The following is a 14,533-nucleotide window of genomic DNA, read 5'->3' on the forward strand; positions in this document are numbered from 1 at the left end:
AGTGGAATCAAATCATCTTTTTTTTCCCCCTTTTTTTTTTTTAAGGAGAGAAGGGTAACCCAGGATTTCCGGGACCAGCTGGACCTCCAGGGCAAATTGGGCCAAAAGGACCACCTGGTAAGTTTTATTTCCTTTGTGTTGCTTCTCATGAAGAAAGGGGAACTCATCAGTGAAGCCATCATTCTCTTCTGCTCATATCCATAGGTGTCCGTGGAGACCCTGGCACAGTTAAGATCATCTCCCTTCCAGGAAGCCCAGGGCCACCTGGCCGTGCTGGAGGACCGGGGATGCCAGGAGAACCAGGGCCACCAGGGCCACCAGGAATCCTAGGTATGGCATTGGCAGCACTGACGTGGGTTACTAGAAAAGGGTTGAACTAAAATCTCTAGAAAGTGCTTTGCAAACGAGCAATACAACTTTGCAGAAAATGTTACGCATTACAGTGTTTTTTTTATAGTCTTAGGAGTGAGCTTGTTTTACTCTTGATCAGCAAATAAAAGACCTTTTGAATCTACTGAAAACTGTCATGCATACAGTAAGCTTGAGCAAATACACGTTAGGGTGCGTATGTGTGTTTTTTATTAGGTTCAAGTATTATGTCTATCTTCTCTGACAACTCCCAGTCTTAGAGCTCTATTTCTAAATGATTGCCTGAATAAACTTGAGTTCTGTATGCATATACTTTTCTAAAACTTTGTACAGCATTTGGAAGAGTAGTCAATGCAAATGTATGTTTAATCTTATGAAATCTTTTCAAAGTATTGGTGTATGGAAACCGAACTAACCCCTCTGTGTAGGGTTGGCACATTTTAATAGGCTTCTGAACAGAAGTGTTATGTTCTATGTTTACCTGAATTACCTGGGATATAAAAGAGATACTACTTTGGTCAGTACAAGGGAATAGCCAATTCTGGAACAGTGTAAATCAAAATGGCAGCACAATTTTAAACTGCTGTTATTTCAGATGTTCCTAGTTCTGTTTGAGTGTGGGGGGGGGCGGCTTTTTGTTTCGGGTGTAACAGGTTGGATGACCAACTGTCCGGGCTTGTCTGTAAGTGTTGTAGGACTTTCATTGCTGACACTGGGGAAGTCCCAGGTAAACTGGGGTGGTTGGCCACCCTACGTTTTATCCTGTATGAACCATTCAACAGAGTGTTGGGTTTTTTGCCTAGGACCCTGTGGGCCAAGAGGTAAACCAGGCATGGATGGAATACCAGGAACTCCTGGGCCAATTGGAGAAAAAGGCAACAAAGGTTGTAAAGGCGAGCAAGGTAAATAAGGAGCTGGCTCGTTCTCTTCACTGAAGGAATACTGTTTCAATATAGAGAGAAGTCTCGTTCGGATATGTGACTGTAAGAGTCATCTTGCTTTTCAGTTTGTTCACATTAAAAGCCAGGAACAAAACGTTCATTTGGAAGAAGGCGAAAAACGAAGAGTTATTGGAATACACCATTCTTCCTATCTCTTAACTGGGCAAATAAATGTACTCCAAATTTTTAGCCTTAGGACAGACAGACCTAATAAAGCACCAATTCTATTTTTGGGAAGACCTGTACTGTTTTTAATTATTTATAAGAGTCCTTATCTAATAACAAGTACTTATAGTAGTGGCATTTAAGTACACAGTTCAAAAGAACATCTTGATATGAACAGAAGAGCAACTTAGTGTCTTTATTGAGGAAAGCCATCTTTCCACTATGCCATGCATGCCATGCTTGAATCCTGAGTGAGTGAACAACTCATGTGTTATCCTGAAAAAGGCCCTCTTAAATATTTTAGTCTGGGTGGGGATAAGGTCCCTGAACTTTGAGGGGAAGTAAGTGGGACCTGCTGGGAACAGGATTTCTAAAATGACAAATATGTCTGGAAGGCTGTGGTCCAAGGCCATTTTTGCTGGCTGTAAGCAGGGTCTCCAGAACCAGAGGAAGCACATACCTCTTCTGGAGCTTGAAGGTGTTTATGCTGGAGCTGAAGCTAAATTTTATCTAGGCAACAGATGTGCTTATGTGTACCAAGTAAAGAACACTACAGTGAGTCCTGGGGGCAAACCTGAGTCATCTGAGGGAAAGTAAGTCACGTAAGCTCCTACTCATGCCAAATTCCAAAGCAACCTTCCTGCTAAAGCCACTGGCTACAGAATCTGTGTGTTGCTGTACCCCCCGCCCCCCCAGAATTTAAACTTATTGAAAAATAAATAAAATAAGGTATAGATTTGTTCTCTTGTTAAAAAATATTTTTTTTAGTCTGAACATAAGCTATTATGTCAATTTGATATACTTGGATCAAGTATATCAACTTCTGCAAAAGTTTCAAAAGGACTTTCTAGAAAATTCCTAGATAACAAAATCTTCTTTTTAGAATTGCTGATTTTGTTAAAGTAAGAAAAAACATGTTTTTATTTCCCCATTTATTGACATATGACCAGGTCTACTATAATAAAACTGTAAAGACTAGAGACTTGAATCTTAAAAAATTCAATAGAATTATGCATATAAATATATAATATTATGATATCGTGCATAATCACTCATGATTTAGCAATGTCATGAACACACGTAATCATTCAACTTTCCTTAAAATGTGTTTTCCAAAGTGGCAAAATGTAAAACTCTTAATTCATAATTCTATCAATTAATTTTATTAACTGAAAACTTTACTGACCAAGTTTCAGAATTGGGCCATAGCAAGAGTGAGGGTCCTACCCTACAAATCATGTTGGGAATCATTAGCAAGTAGATAGAATGAGTCCTAATGCCATAGGGCCTCGTAAGAATGATAAAAGGATCTAAGAGTTAATAGCACAGGTATAAACTGAGAGCCCTGGCCTCTCTCTCTCAGAAATGCAGACTATCCTTATGATGCATACTTGCATGGAAGCTCACTTCCAGTTCTTGTCATGCTCATCTAATCGCAATTCCTGTCCAGACAGCTGGAGGCATCCTTAGCTTGTGTCCAATTACACTTTCTGGGAATGAGGGTAGATGTTGGGAAAATTGAAGAATGTGTATCTTCCTCTATCTGATATATTAAAAACATACAATTTTGGACAACTCAAGTAAGAAATGAGACTTTGATGAATTTAGATATTAATAATAGGTCTATTTTTAATTTCAAAGAATAAGCCAAGACCCCTGGAAGACAGGAATAGAGGGTAGACTGAAAAAAAAAAAATCTTGGGGCTTTAACAAATTGTTAAATGATTGACTCCTGAGTCTTGACTACACTGGGGCATTGCCGGACTCCAGGGCATGGCCGTTTGTGGGAAACAATAATACCTCTTTTGACTCATGGGCCCAAAATCCAAGTCTCTACCTACCCTCTTGCATTTCTTTAGGACCCAAGGTGGGTTGGGTGGTGCTTGGGGTGTAGAGGCAGTGGAAATGGATCAGGGGTTAACGGGGGATGGAAGCCAGTGCCAAAATCATAATAGCTAGCTGATGATGAAAAGAAGAAGAAAGAACAGGACAATGGACAGAAGGATAGCTCTCTGGTATATTATTTAGAAAGTGACAAATGTGTGTTAACTTACTCTAGGGCAGAGGAAAAAAAAGTATAAAAACTACTTATTTGGCATTAAACTCATATAGATAAAAGAAACTAACTCTTACCACAGTAAAAAAAAAAAACGTTTTGTGCCATATTAATTGATTAAAAACTTTCTCTAAGTTTATACCTTTAAAAGAACTTTCAGTTGTTTTCCATGTTTGCTGACTTTATCAAAAGCACATGTCATTTTTTATTATCCACTTGAATAGACTTTCAAATTGTAGATATTTGACTTATTTAACCACTTTGTAAATAAGGTACATTCATTGGCACACAAAAGATGTACATAAAATGTGCTGGCCACTGTGTGAGGCATCACGGAAGACAAAGAAGCCCTCATCTCAAAAACTCACCACTCGATATACACAAACATTTATACGACGAAGAAGTACTGTTTGACACTAGACAACATTTAATAATACTTGGCCATTTTGTAAACCATTCTTCTGTAGGACCCCTTAAGGAGGAGCTTAACAGATATACATAAGCATTTAAATTAGTATTTTGAGAAAATGAATTTGAGGTTTTGTTTGTATCACAACATGTATAACATATTTTTTAAAGGACCACCTGGATTAGATGGACTGCCAGGCTTGAAGGGGAAACCTGGAGACCCTGGACCACCTGCAACTGGGACCATGAAGAGGGGCTTTATCTTCACCAGGCATAGTCAGACCACAGTGATTCCTTCCTGTCCAGAAGGGACAGCGCCACTCTATAGTGGCTTTTCTCTTCTTTTCATACAAGGAAATGAACAAGCCCATGGACAAGACTTGGGTAATGTCCCCGTCCTCGTTTTCATTCATTTTGTTCCATACCCGGATTGTCAATTTTTGTAGCAGGGGGTACTTCTCTCTGCACTGATGTGCAAACAAGCCTGAGTACCTTGCAGCACTTTTCAAAGAGAGTTAAATAAAAAAACAACAAGGGCCTAATGTCAGGTTTTCGTTCTGGAATGCACAGCTCTGGAAGGAGCCTACCTCATGAATGTTAGTCTAGCTCGTCCTGTTCAATGCAAACAATTTTCCCTTAAGTCACGTTTGCTTTTTAATCTTAAAAGTAGCAGCTTTTCTAAGGCTTTATCTAATTATTAGCTATTACATATATTTGAATAACTGGAAATACTTTGAAGCAAAGATTTTCCCCACTGACCTCGACCAGTCCTCAAGTGCCAGACTGATGAGAAACGGTCACCGGAAGTATTAAGAGGGTTGGGGGAGAAGGAGAATCTGTTTACTTCTTGGATCTTTGATTTCTCTCATTGTTACAACATTTTTTTTTTTAAGATTTTATTTATTTATTCATGAGAGACACACACAGAGAGAGAGGCAGAGACACAGGCAGAAGGAGAAGCAGGCTCCATGCAGGGAGCCCAATGGGGGACCTAATCCCGGGTCTCTAGGATCATGCCCTAGGCCAAAGGCAGGTGCTAAACCACTGAGCCACCCAGGGATCCCCACAACTTTTTATTTATTTATTTATTTATTTATTTATTTATTTATTTATTTATTTATGATAGACATAGAGAGAGAGAGAGGCAGAGGAGGAGGGAGAAGCAGGCTCCAGGCCGGGAGCCCGAAGCGGGACTCGATCCCGGGACTCCAGGATCGCGCCCTGGGCCAAAGGCAGGCGCCAAACCGCTGAGCCACCCAGGGATCCCCTCCCCACAACTTTTTAATAACACATTCTGCAAATAACTTTTTTGGGGTTGTCTGTCTCATTTCTGCCATAGGTTGTTTTAATTAGCCTCTACCTAGTAATGTTACTCAATATAATTTTAATGTACTGAAAGTGATACTCAGTCTGATGTTTCATTAGGAACTCTCGGCAGCTGCCTGCAGCGATTTACCACAATGCCATTCTTGTTCTGTAACATCAACAATGTCTGTAATTTTGCATCTCGAAATGACTACTCATACTGGCTGTCAACACCAGCTCTGATGCCAATGGACATGGCTCCAATTACTGGCAGGGCCCTGGAGCCTTATATTAGCAGGTAAAAATCTAATCCCTTAGCTCTGTGATGGGATCAGATGAATCATTTCATTTGTAATGGAACGTAAGGCAGCACATATAGGGCAGAAAGTGCTGATGCTGCCATAATCTCTCTTTTTAAGATTTTATTTATTTATCTTAGAGAGAAACAGTGTGCAAGTGGGGGGATGGGCAGAGAGGCAGAGATAGAGAATCTCAAGCAGACTCCATGCTGAGCTCAGAGCCCCATGTGGGGCTCAATCTCATGACTCTGAGATCATGATCTGAGCCAAAACCAAGAGCAAGACACTTAACCAACTCAGCCCCCCAGGCACCCCAGCTGCCATATTCTTTATTTCACATTACAGATGCACTGTCTGTGAAGGTCCTACGATTGCCATAGCCATTCACAGCCAAACCACTGACATTCCCTCATGTCCCAATGGCTGGATTTCTCTCTGGAAAGGATTTTCGTTTATCATGGTAAGGAGGAAAGGAACAGCAAATTCATAGTAAAGAATACCCTTAGAACCTTACATTGGACTGGGTGAAATGTGGCCCCCAAAACTGATGCTGCCTGACATTAGTGTGCACAGTATTCCATGAACATTTGCTCGAAAATCTGGAAATACACTTTTTTAAAGTAGGGTTTTTTTTGTAAATAATGGAGCATTTTAAAAAATGACTTTACCCATAAATTCTAAATAAGACATTTAGGTGAAGAGTAATACTATATTAGTAATAGAATGCCTGCTTTAAAATGTGGCAGCTGTTTTATATACATTGCCCACAATCCTTATGGAAACCCTGGAGGTAGTTTTGTCTTCTACAGTTTTATAAATAAATATGAAGACCCCAAAGTCTCACAACTAGTCAGTGGTAAAACTAGGATTTGAACCTGAGTCTATCTGCTCTAAAATCTTTTTTGCCTTACCCTGTGCCCCTTTGACATTCATATGAAGATGGGCACTAAGAGAAAAAGCCTTTTAAAGAAAGATTCCCCAGATGTTAAGTGCTAAATGAAGAAATCTCTGGACCATCAGTGATTCTGCTAGCCGCACATATGCGGTTGGTGGTTATTCATTTTATTTTTGTACAGCATCACATATGATACATTATTCCCCCTTATTTACTTGCAGACATCCATTCATTTAGCTATTAATTCAACAAGTATTTATTGAACATCTACCATGTGCCAGGATTGTTTAAAGCACTAAAAAGAATACCAACAATGAACCAAAGTTCCTGCTGGTCATGGAACTTCTATCTTAGTGGTGAAGGTAGATAGCCAGCAAGAAGACAAAATAACCATAATAGTAATGGGTTCAGGTGGTGATCAGTACTCTGAAGAAAATAAGAAGAGAGATTGTTCAAGAGAAGAGAGGTCCAGGAAAGCCTCCTAGAGGTTATATTTAAGCAGATTTCTGAACTATGAAAACAAGCTAGCTGAATAAGGAAAAGGAGCATTTAGGCAGAAGAAATAGCTTTTGCTTTATTTTTGATGACTAATCCTCAACTTGGAAGGTACCTCGAGTATTAGCAAATCTGGGTAAAGAAGTATAAAAGTTTAATTCACACGATTTTTTTTTTTTTTTACTGAAAAAAGAAAAATATATTTTTACTACAAAAGAAAAAGAGCACTGAAAATTTGAACACCATGCACAGAATTCTTATCCAGATATTTTTAATGTGAAAGTTCACAAGTGCAGGTTCTGAGGGTGCTGGGCAAGCACTGGCCTCCCCCGGCTCCTGCCTGGAAGAGTTCCGAGCCAGTCCGTTTATAGAATGTCACGGAAGAGGAACGTGCAACTACTATTCAAATTCCTACAGTTTCTGGTTGGCTTCGTTAAACCCCCAAAGAATGTTCAGGTAACTATTCAAAGTCAAGTTTAATCTGATGACCCAAATGCAGAACTATTCAGAGATTGCTATGTTACATTTTCCTTAACTGTGTGTCGATGAACTCACCTTTAAAAGATCTCCCTGCACCAACAAAATCCTGTTTAGCTTGGCACTCCCACCTTACAAGTGCTCTCCAGTCAACAAGTAGCTATGGTTTTGTACTACTGCACCAGTGAAGACCCAAAAATGTGATTTTTGTCACCACCAAATATATTTATCATTTGTCTATAAGCTTATAGCAAATTACTGAATAAAACCACTAAATGATCTGCTGCTTTTAACTGTACTGGAGGACAGACTATTTAAAGGGTAAGGGTGGTTTTGATGACAGAGGATCTGTGAGTTTGGATTACAGCCTATGTTTTCCTTACTGCTGCTGAAATACAACTAAATCATAAAATGTCGACGTACATACCTTTACAGAAATATACCTCCTACAATAAGGTTTAGGTGAGCTACAATATTTATTAATAAAGCTCAAACCCAGCCAAGTAGTTCCTCTTTATCTATGCATTGATGACATCTTTTGTTTGTGTCTTTTGCTTTTGTTTCAGAAAACCTATTCCATCAACTACGAAAGCTGGGGAGTTAGAAAAGATAATAAGTCGCTGTCGGGTGTGCATGAAGAGAAGACAATGAAGAAATAAAACAGAACTGTTCTTTTTTTGTCCTAAATAAGCAAGTTATGATGCAGAATATGCATTTATTTAGGGATTTCCTTTAACCATACAATATGGTTCTGTGATGACTTAGTACAAAGTTTCTATTTGTTTCCCCGCACAACAAAGCATTTGTTTTAAGTCAGTTCTGTGATCCTGGTATCTAAATCTTGTGCTCTTGCAGAGTTTCCCATGGTAAGGCAGCAGACTTTTCAAAAAACACCACTGAAATCATATTCCACTTGTATCCAATTGCATGATCTCAATGGCGATTGTATAAAGTTTGATGCTACAAGTTAAGAGCTATTTGGTCCACTGGATTCCCAAGATTTTGCCCCCTTCTATTCCAGTCTTTGAGACTCAGGGAGGCTAAATTAGTTTAGGATGGTGCCACCACACCCTTTAGTCCCTGGGACTGGAAGGAGATGTTGGGGCAGGTAGAGTAATGGCTCCTCATGAACCAGACTGAACTTTCAGACCTGTTTAGTAACCTAGGGCCTGAGGAAGCCGGAACTGAACTGAGGTTCATGGATATTCTAGCGCTTTTTCAGATGTACCCAAGACTAAGGCCAAAAGGGGGTTTCCCTGAATGGCTTTGTTCATATTTTTTAAAAGATTTTTTGTTTGTCCACTGAATTCCTTTCACCACAGCAATGTAACCTGCTTGCATTCAAATTTTGCCCTTAATGAATTAGTTTTAATAGGATGCTGTTACACACATACTCTAAAATGTATCTAGCTTTTTTTTTTTTACCAGTTCACCCACCCAAATAATAAGGACACTACTTACTTGATGTGCACTTTATCCCCATCCCTATAAATGTTGAGAACGCTTAAGACATTTGCTCACTAATCAGGCTCAAACTATTTTTCTTTTGCTGTGACACATTCATACTCCATGTAACCTAGGTATTTCCAGGTTTAGTCCCTATTTCTCTAACTCTTTGTAAAAAATGTGTTTTATATTACATGTTCTCACCAACCATGTTGAAAGAATCGTGTAAAAATCTTAATGTACAAATTGTATAGCTTTGCAGATATAGGTCTTAAGACTTGCTTTTCAGTGTGTTGATACATTCCCAAGGTTACTTAATTCAACTAAACAAGCATTTTGTTCAGCACCAAGCCATGCCCCAGGCACGGTGCAAAATTACAGACAGCAAAGGGGAGAAAAAGAGACTAATGTTTCTGATCTGATATCCCAGAATACTAACTTAACTGTTGCCGTTAAGACTCCCACATATGTGAGCTGGCTTTTTCCCCCCTTTTCATCCTTTGTCACTGTTCTTATACTCCATCATCATTATTCAGCAGGCCTCAATAAAGGTTTACAAACAAGACTTCTGCCAGGGAAAGCCAGGACATCTAGTTTCTCTTAGGCATCACAGAAGCCAAGGTAGGAACAAAATTAAGAAAACAAAAATCTGCAAGACACTAAGAACCACTTGAACTTGATGGTAGCGCTATTTGGTGGATCTCAGAGGTCAGGTATCCTGAGGCAAAGCTCTGAAGATGTTTCTTGATCCACCCAGGTGGTGTTGGTGGTGCTGATACTTAAATTCAGGTTATTGCTTTTGTCTCTGTGGCTCTGTAGGTGAAGGTGTAACCCCAAAGGCCAGCACAGACTGTGACCATAGTTCACATCCTTCATTGCTCAGGTGACTGCTGTCAAGCCATTTTTACATTTAAACATTATAAAGTGCATTTTACTTAGATTATTTACTTAGACTCACCTAATATAAAGACTTTTTTGCTCTAAGAATATCCTACTGTCCCAGTTGTATAATAATGGCATATAGGGGCTAATGGATGGCCACAAACCCTCGATAGGACAGTAATTTACAAAGTGTGGTCCCTGGACCAGTGGCATCAACAGCCTCTGGGAACTTGCTACAAATGCAAATTTTAGGGCCCACCTCACACTTACAGAATCAGAATCTAGGGGTAAGGCCCAGAAATCTGCATTTTCACAAGCCCTCCAGGTGGTTTCCAACACACTCAAAATTAGGAACTGCTGTAGGCAAACAGCCAAGAACCGATTCTACAGGCAGTTACCAGGTACAGCTGGCTATAATTGCTCATCTGTGCCTCTCTTTAAAGTCCAAAGTCACAAACCACCCTACGGTCATCTAATTTAACTAAAACGTAAAAGCCCTAGAGTGGTGCTAATGCCAAATTACTTACTGGCCTCTGCTTACCCAAGCCTCTGTGTTCTCTTGCCCTGTTAGCAGCGATGAGAAAGACAGGTGATGCTAAAGCCTTACATTCCAATGAAGCCATATTAACAGTTGGTCAGTCATACCTCTAAGACTGAGCCTTAAAACATAGCTCCCATGCATTTCTTTCCAGATGCCTATGAAGAGCTTATATTATGAAGATTTAACTTTGTAGATAAAATGTAAATAACTTGTTTCTTTTCAAATTGGGGCTTCTACTTTGGAATTTCACAGCGTGCTAAAATAATGGATTTCTCAGCGGTCTCTTTTTGCAAGGTAAACATTACTAAGTAACTTATTTATAAAAGTATTACAATAATGCTAAATTTGAAATTTATTGCTAATTTAACTTACAAAGATTTTTCTATGCAGCAAATGTAACTTACTGCAACTAAACTTAATTTAATGTTTACTCTATAACCAAATGAAATATATTTAAAAATATATTGAATATTTTATATTATTATATCCTGACAACATTACAATATTGTAATGTACTAATATTTCTGTAATTATAGCTAAAAGTTATTTTATTGTATTGTCTAAAAATAAAATTTTAAAAAATATATCTGGTCTTATTTTTTTTTCAAAATGGAAATAATTTTTTTTGAATTGTAAAAATATGTGTTTACTGTAAAAACAACAGACAATACAAAAGTTTTGAAGAATATAAAAATTGCCATGATCTGTCACCCTCACCCAAGATATTTAACGTATATGCTCTTCCAGAGTTTTCCTGTGTAAATATGTTTTTAAACAAAAATGGAAATAAAAACATGCTGTTTTGTAACCAGATTTTTTTTAACTTAATACTCTATGGATATTTTTTCACATCAATAGACAAGAACTAATCATTATTTATACCACAGTCCACTGCATGGATTTACTATGTTAAGTCAGTGAATCCCCAATTGATGGACACTTTAGTTTTATTATGGACGTATTATACATGTTTCATTTCACATTTTCCAGTTATTTCCTCAAGATCAATCTCTAGAAGGAACATTATAGAATCAGAGGACCCACATGATACTAGGTCTTTGATATACATACAAAAATACAGAAGGTTGTTAGAATTTCCAGCTGTATCAACAATGAAAACACCCATCTCTTTATGCTTTTACCAGTTCTGGATACAGCTGTTCTTTTTCTTTTTTCTTTTTTTTTTTTAAGATTTTATGTATTTTTCTTGAGAGACACAGAGAGAGGCAGACATAGGCAGAGGGAGAAGCAGGCTCCATGCAGGGAGCCCAATGTGGGACTCAATCCCAGGCTCCTCAAAGGGAGCCTGATGCAGGACTTGATACCAGGACCCCCTGGATCACGGGATAATGCCCTGAGCCAAAGGCAGACGCTCAACTGCTGAGCCACCTGGGCATCCCATGGATACAGCTGTTCTTTTACAATTTTGCCTATCCTATTTTAATTTACATTCTGATCACTACATATTTGTGATGCTACATATTTGTCACTTTTAATTAGTATTTGTTTTTATTAGTATATTTTCTTAGGGCTTGTTTTTGTTTTCCTATAAAGGACCTAATCACATCTTTGTTCATTTTCTATTACAGTGTTTAAGAAATTTTTACAAATCAAGAAAATGTATGAATTACAGAAATTATGGGTCGTACATTTTGATAAATGTTTCCCATTTATAATACAAATACTCATTCAAGGAAAAATATTCATAAAATTTTAAATGTAGAGAAATGGTGAAGAGAAATACTTTTAATATACAAAATATTAAATTTTGTAAGTAAGAAACTTTCAGGCTGGGTGGAATGGCAATCAAGATAGTTAAAGGGAAAAAAAAAAGATAGTCAAAGGAAGAAACTGAACAGTGATCCTGGGTAATAGTTCTAAGAAGACAAAGAAAATTGTTGCTCATATAAATGTTTTAGAAATATTTTCAGGGCATCTAGGTGGCTCAGTAGGTTAGGCGTCTGCCTTCAGCTCAGGGCACAATTCCGGGGTCCTGGGATTGAGTCCCGCATCTGGCTCCTTGCTCAGTTGGAGCCTGATTCTCCTTTGCCCTCTGTCTGCCCCTCCCCCTGCTTGTGCTCTCCCTCTCTCTGTGTCAAATAAATAAATAAAATCTTCAAAAGGGCTTATTTTTACTGCCAGCAAGTAGAGGAATGAATGTGGTATTTATAGTTTTTTTTTTCTCTCTACTTACAAGCCTGTTTCTAAAGAAAATTGTGGTCAATCTCTAATGGATTCTCAGCAGCCTACTGCTACTGATGGGGCACTTGCAGAGAACACTAACTGTGCCAGTTCAGTTCACCCTATTCCCAGCTCTGCCTACTGGAAACTGAGCAATAACCAAACACAGCAGAAAAAAATTAATTGATTTGGAATGACCACGCTAAATCTAAACATCCAGATAAATATGACCCTCTCAAGTTGTTTGTAGACTGTGGTTTTTCTAAAAATACTGACATTGCTCAAAACCTTTTTAGAACTATTGCTTTGGAATGGTCAATTACGGTTTATCAGCCAAACCAGGAAAGAGGTCTCATCTCACTCATCACTTTGTAACGCAGACCTACAGCATGCTCAAGGTATTTGGCTCCACAGAAGACATCCAGATGAGACACAGACCTTGGTCTCAAACACAGAACTTAATCTGGCAGCAGAAAACAAGGCAAATACATAAATTAATTATAATATTGGACAGAATGTGGTAAGTGCTTTGACAGACAACAAATACTGATTCAAAAGTTGGAGGTCTCAGGAAATAATTATGAAAAGAAGGAATATCGTAGGTGGTTCTTTAAGGGCAGTTAGGATTTCAAGAAACAGAAGGTGGCTAGAGGCAGGATGGCATTCCAGGTGGCAGGAATAGTATGGATAAGGGTAAGTAGTTAGGAAAGCATGAAGCAATCTCAGAGAATAATTAGTGAGTGGTCAAGAATATACAGAAAAGAAGAACACATATGGAATACGCAAGAATATATGTATTCTGTGTATGTAAACATCACATATGCACACATACACAAACACAGCAGTAAATAAAGTGGCATTGTATGAGTTAGGGCCATGTTAGGTAGAGTTTCAAATACCAGGTTGAACTTGTATTTCATTGGCTGGTATTAAAGCCAGTGAAGATTCTGACAAGAGTAGAATGATCATATAAATGGTAACCTAGAAGGTCCAGTATTTTATATACTGCTCTTGCCAGGCTATTTCATAATTTCAAGTGACTTTAAAAATTACTGGATTTGGGGACACCTGGGTGGCTCAGCAGCTGAGCTTCTCCTGAGCGTCTGCCTTTGGCTCAGGGCGTGATTCTGGAATTCTGGGATCCAGTCCCACATCGGGCCCCCGCAGGAAGCCTGCTTCTCCCTCTGCCTGTATCTCTGCCTCTCTGTGTGTCTCTCATGAATAAATAAATGAAGTCTTTAAAAAAATTACTGGATTGCTGTTATGGACTTTTGAATTGTAGAGAACTATAAATTATCAATTTCTTTTAAACCTGGGGCTTCAAATTTGGGATGTCACACAATCTGTAAAACTAGGTTCTTTGTGGATCCAACCACAAAGAATTAATAAGAATTAAGAATTAGAGGAGAAAAGCGATTGGAGCTGGGATGGCCAGTTAAAAGGTTATCAGCCCAGATGATGCATAATGATCATCTAAAGCTAAACAAGCAGTGGGAATGGAACAAAGTGGAGAGTTGACATTGAGGTGAGGGAATCTAAGAGATGGGGGCTTGGGAGACAGTGAAAGAGGACTTCAGAATTTTGAAAGTTGGTGACTAGAAAAATAATCTTGCCATTACCTTATTTTTTTTTAAGATTTTAGTTATTTATTCACAAGAGACACACACAGAGAGAGGCCAAGACACAGGCAGAGGGAGAAGCAGCCTCCATGCAGGGAGCCCAACGTGGGACTCGATCCCAGGATTCCAGGATCACGCCCTGGGCCAAAGGCAGGCGCTAAACCACTGAGCCATCGAGGGATCCCCTTGCCATTACTTTAAAACAAAAATCAGAAGAAGGTATCTGGACTGGGAAAAGGGAGAAAATTTGAGTTTGAAACCCTGTTGGGGTCAAAACCCCAAAGGAACGCTTATGAAGAATTGACTAGAAGAGTGCGACAAGATGAGACTCAATGGATGTGTTCAATTATTTAGATTTATATGCCACCGTTCCCCCCCGCCCCCCCCCCAAAAAAAAAAAAGATTTGGAGCAATTATGGGTGCAAAGATAGTCAACGATGGATTGAATCATAAA

The 14,533-nt window shown here is 38.7% G+C and overlaps 1 protein-coding gene across 1 annotated transcript in view; it reads left to right on the top strand.

Moving 5' to 3' along the window:
• Window positions 1-11,087, top strand: part of COL4A3 (collagen type IV alpha 3 chain) — a 130,590-nt gene extending 119,503 nt beyond the window's left edge. The window contains exons 45-52 of the mRNA XM_077869032.1: window positions 46-117; window positions 205-330; window positions 1,173-1,271; window positions 4,111-4,323; window positions 5,365-5,542; window positions 5,889-6,003; window positions 7,217-7,389; window positions 7,977-11,087. Of these exons, the coding sequence (XP_077725158.1) occupies window positions 46-117; window positions 205-330; window positions 1,173-1,271; window positions 4,111-4,323; window positions 5,365-5,542; window positions 5,889-6,003; window positions 7,217-7,389; window positions 7,977-8,061 (1,061 nt within the window). The 3' untranslated portion in view covers window positions 8,062-11,087. The remainder of the gene's footprint in view (window positions 1-45; window positions 118-204; window positions 331-1,172; window positions 1,272-4,110; window positions 4,324-5,364; window positions 5,543-5,888; window positions 6,004-7,216; window positions 7,390-7,976) is intronic.
• Window positions 11,088-14,533: the final 3,446 nt, after the last annotated feature.

The sequence above is a fragment of the Canis aureus genome, chromosome 24 (genome assembly GCF_053574225.1).
Source record: "Canis aureus isolate CA01 chromosome 24, VMU_Caureus_v.1.0, whole genome shotgun sequence".
NCBI classification, from domain to species: Eukaryota; Metazoa; Chordata; class Mammalia; order Carnivora; family Canidae; genus Canis; species Canis aureus.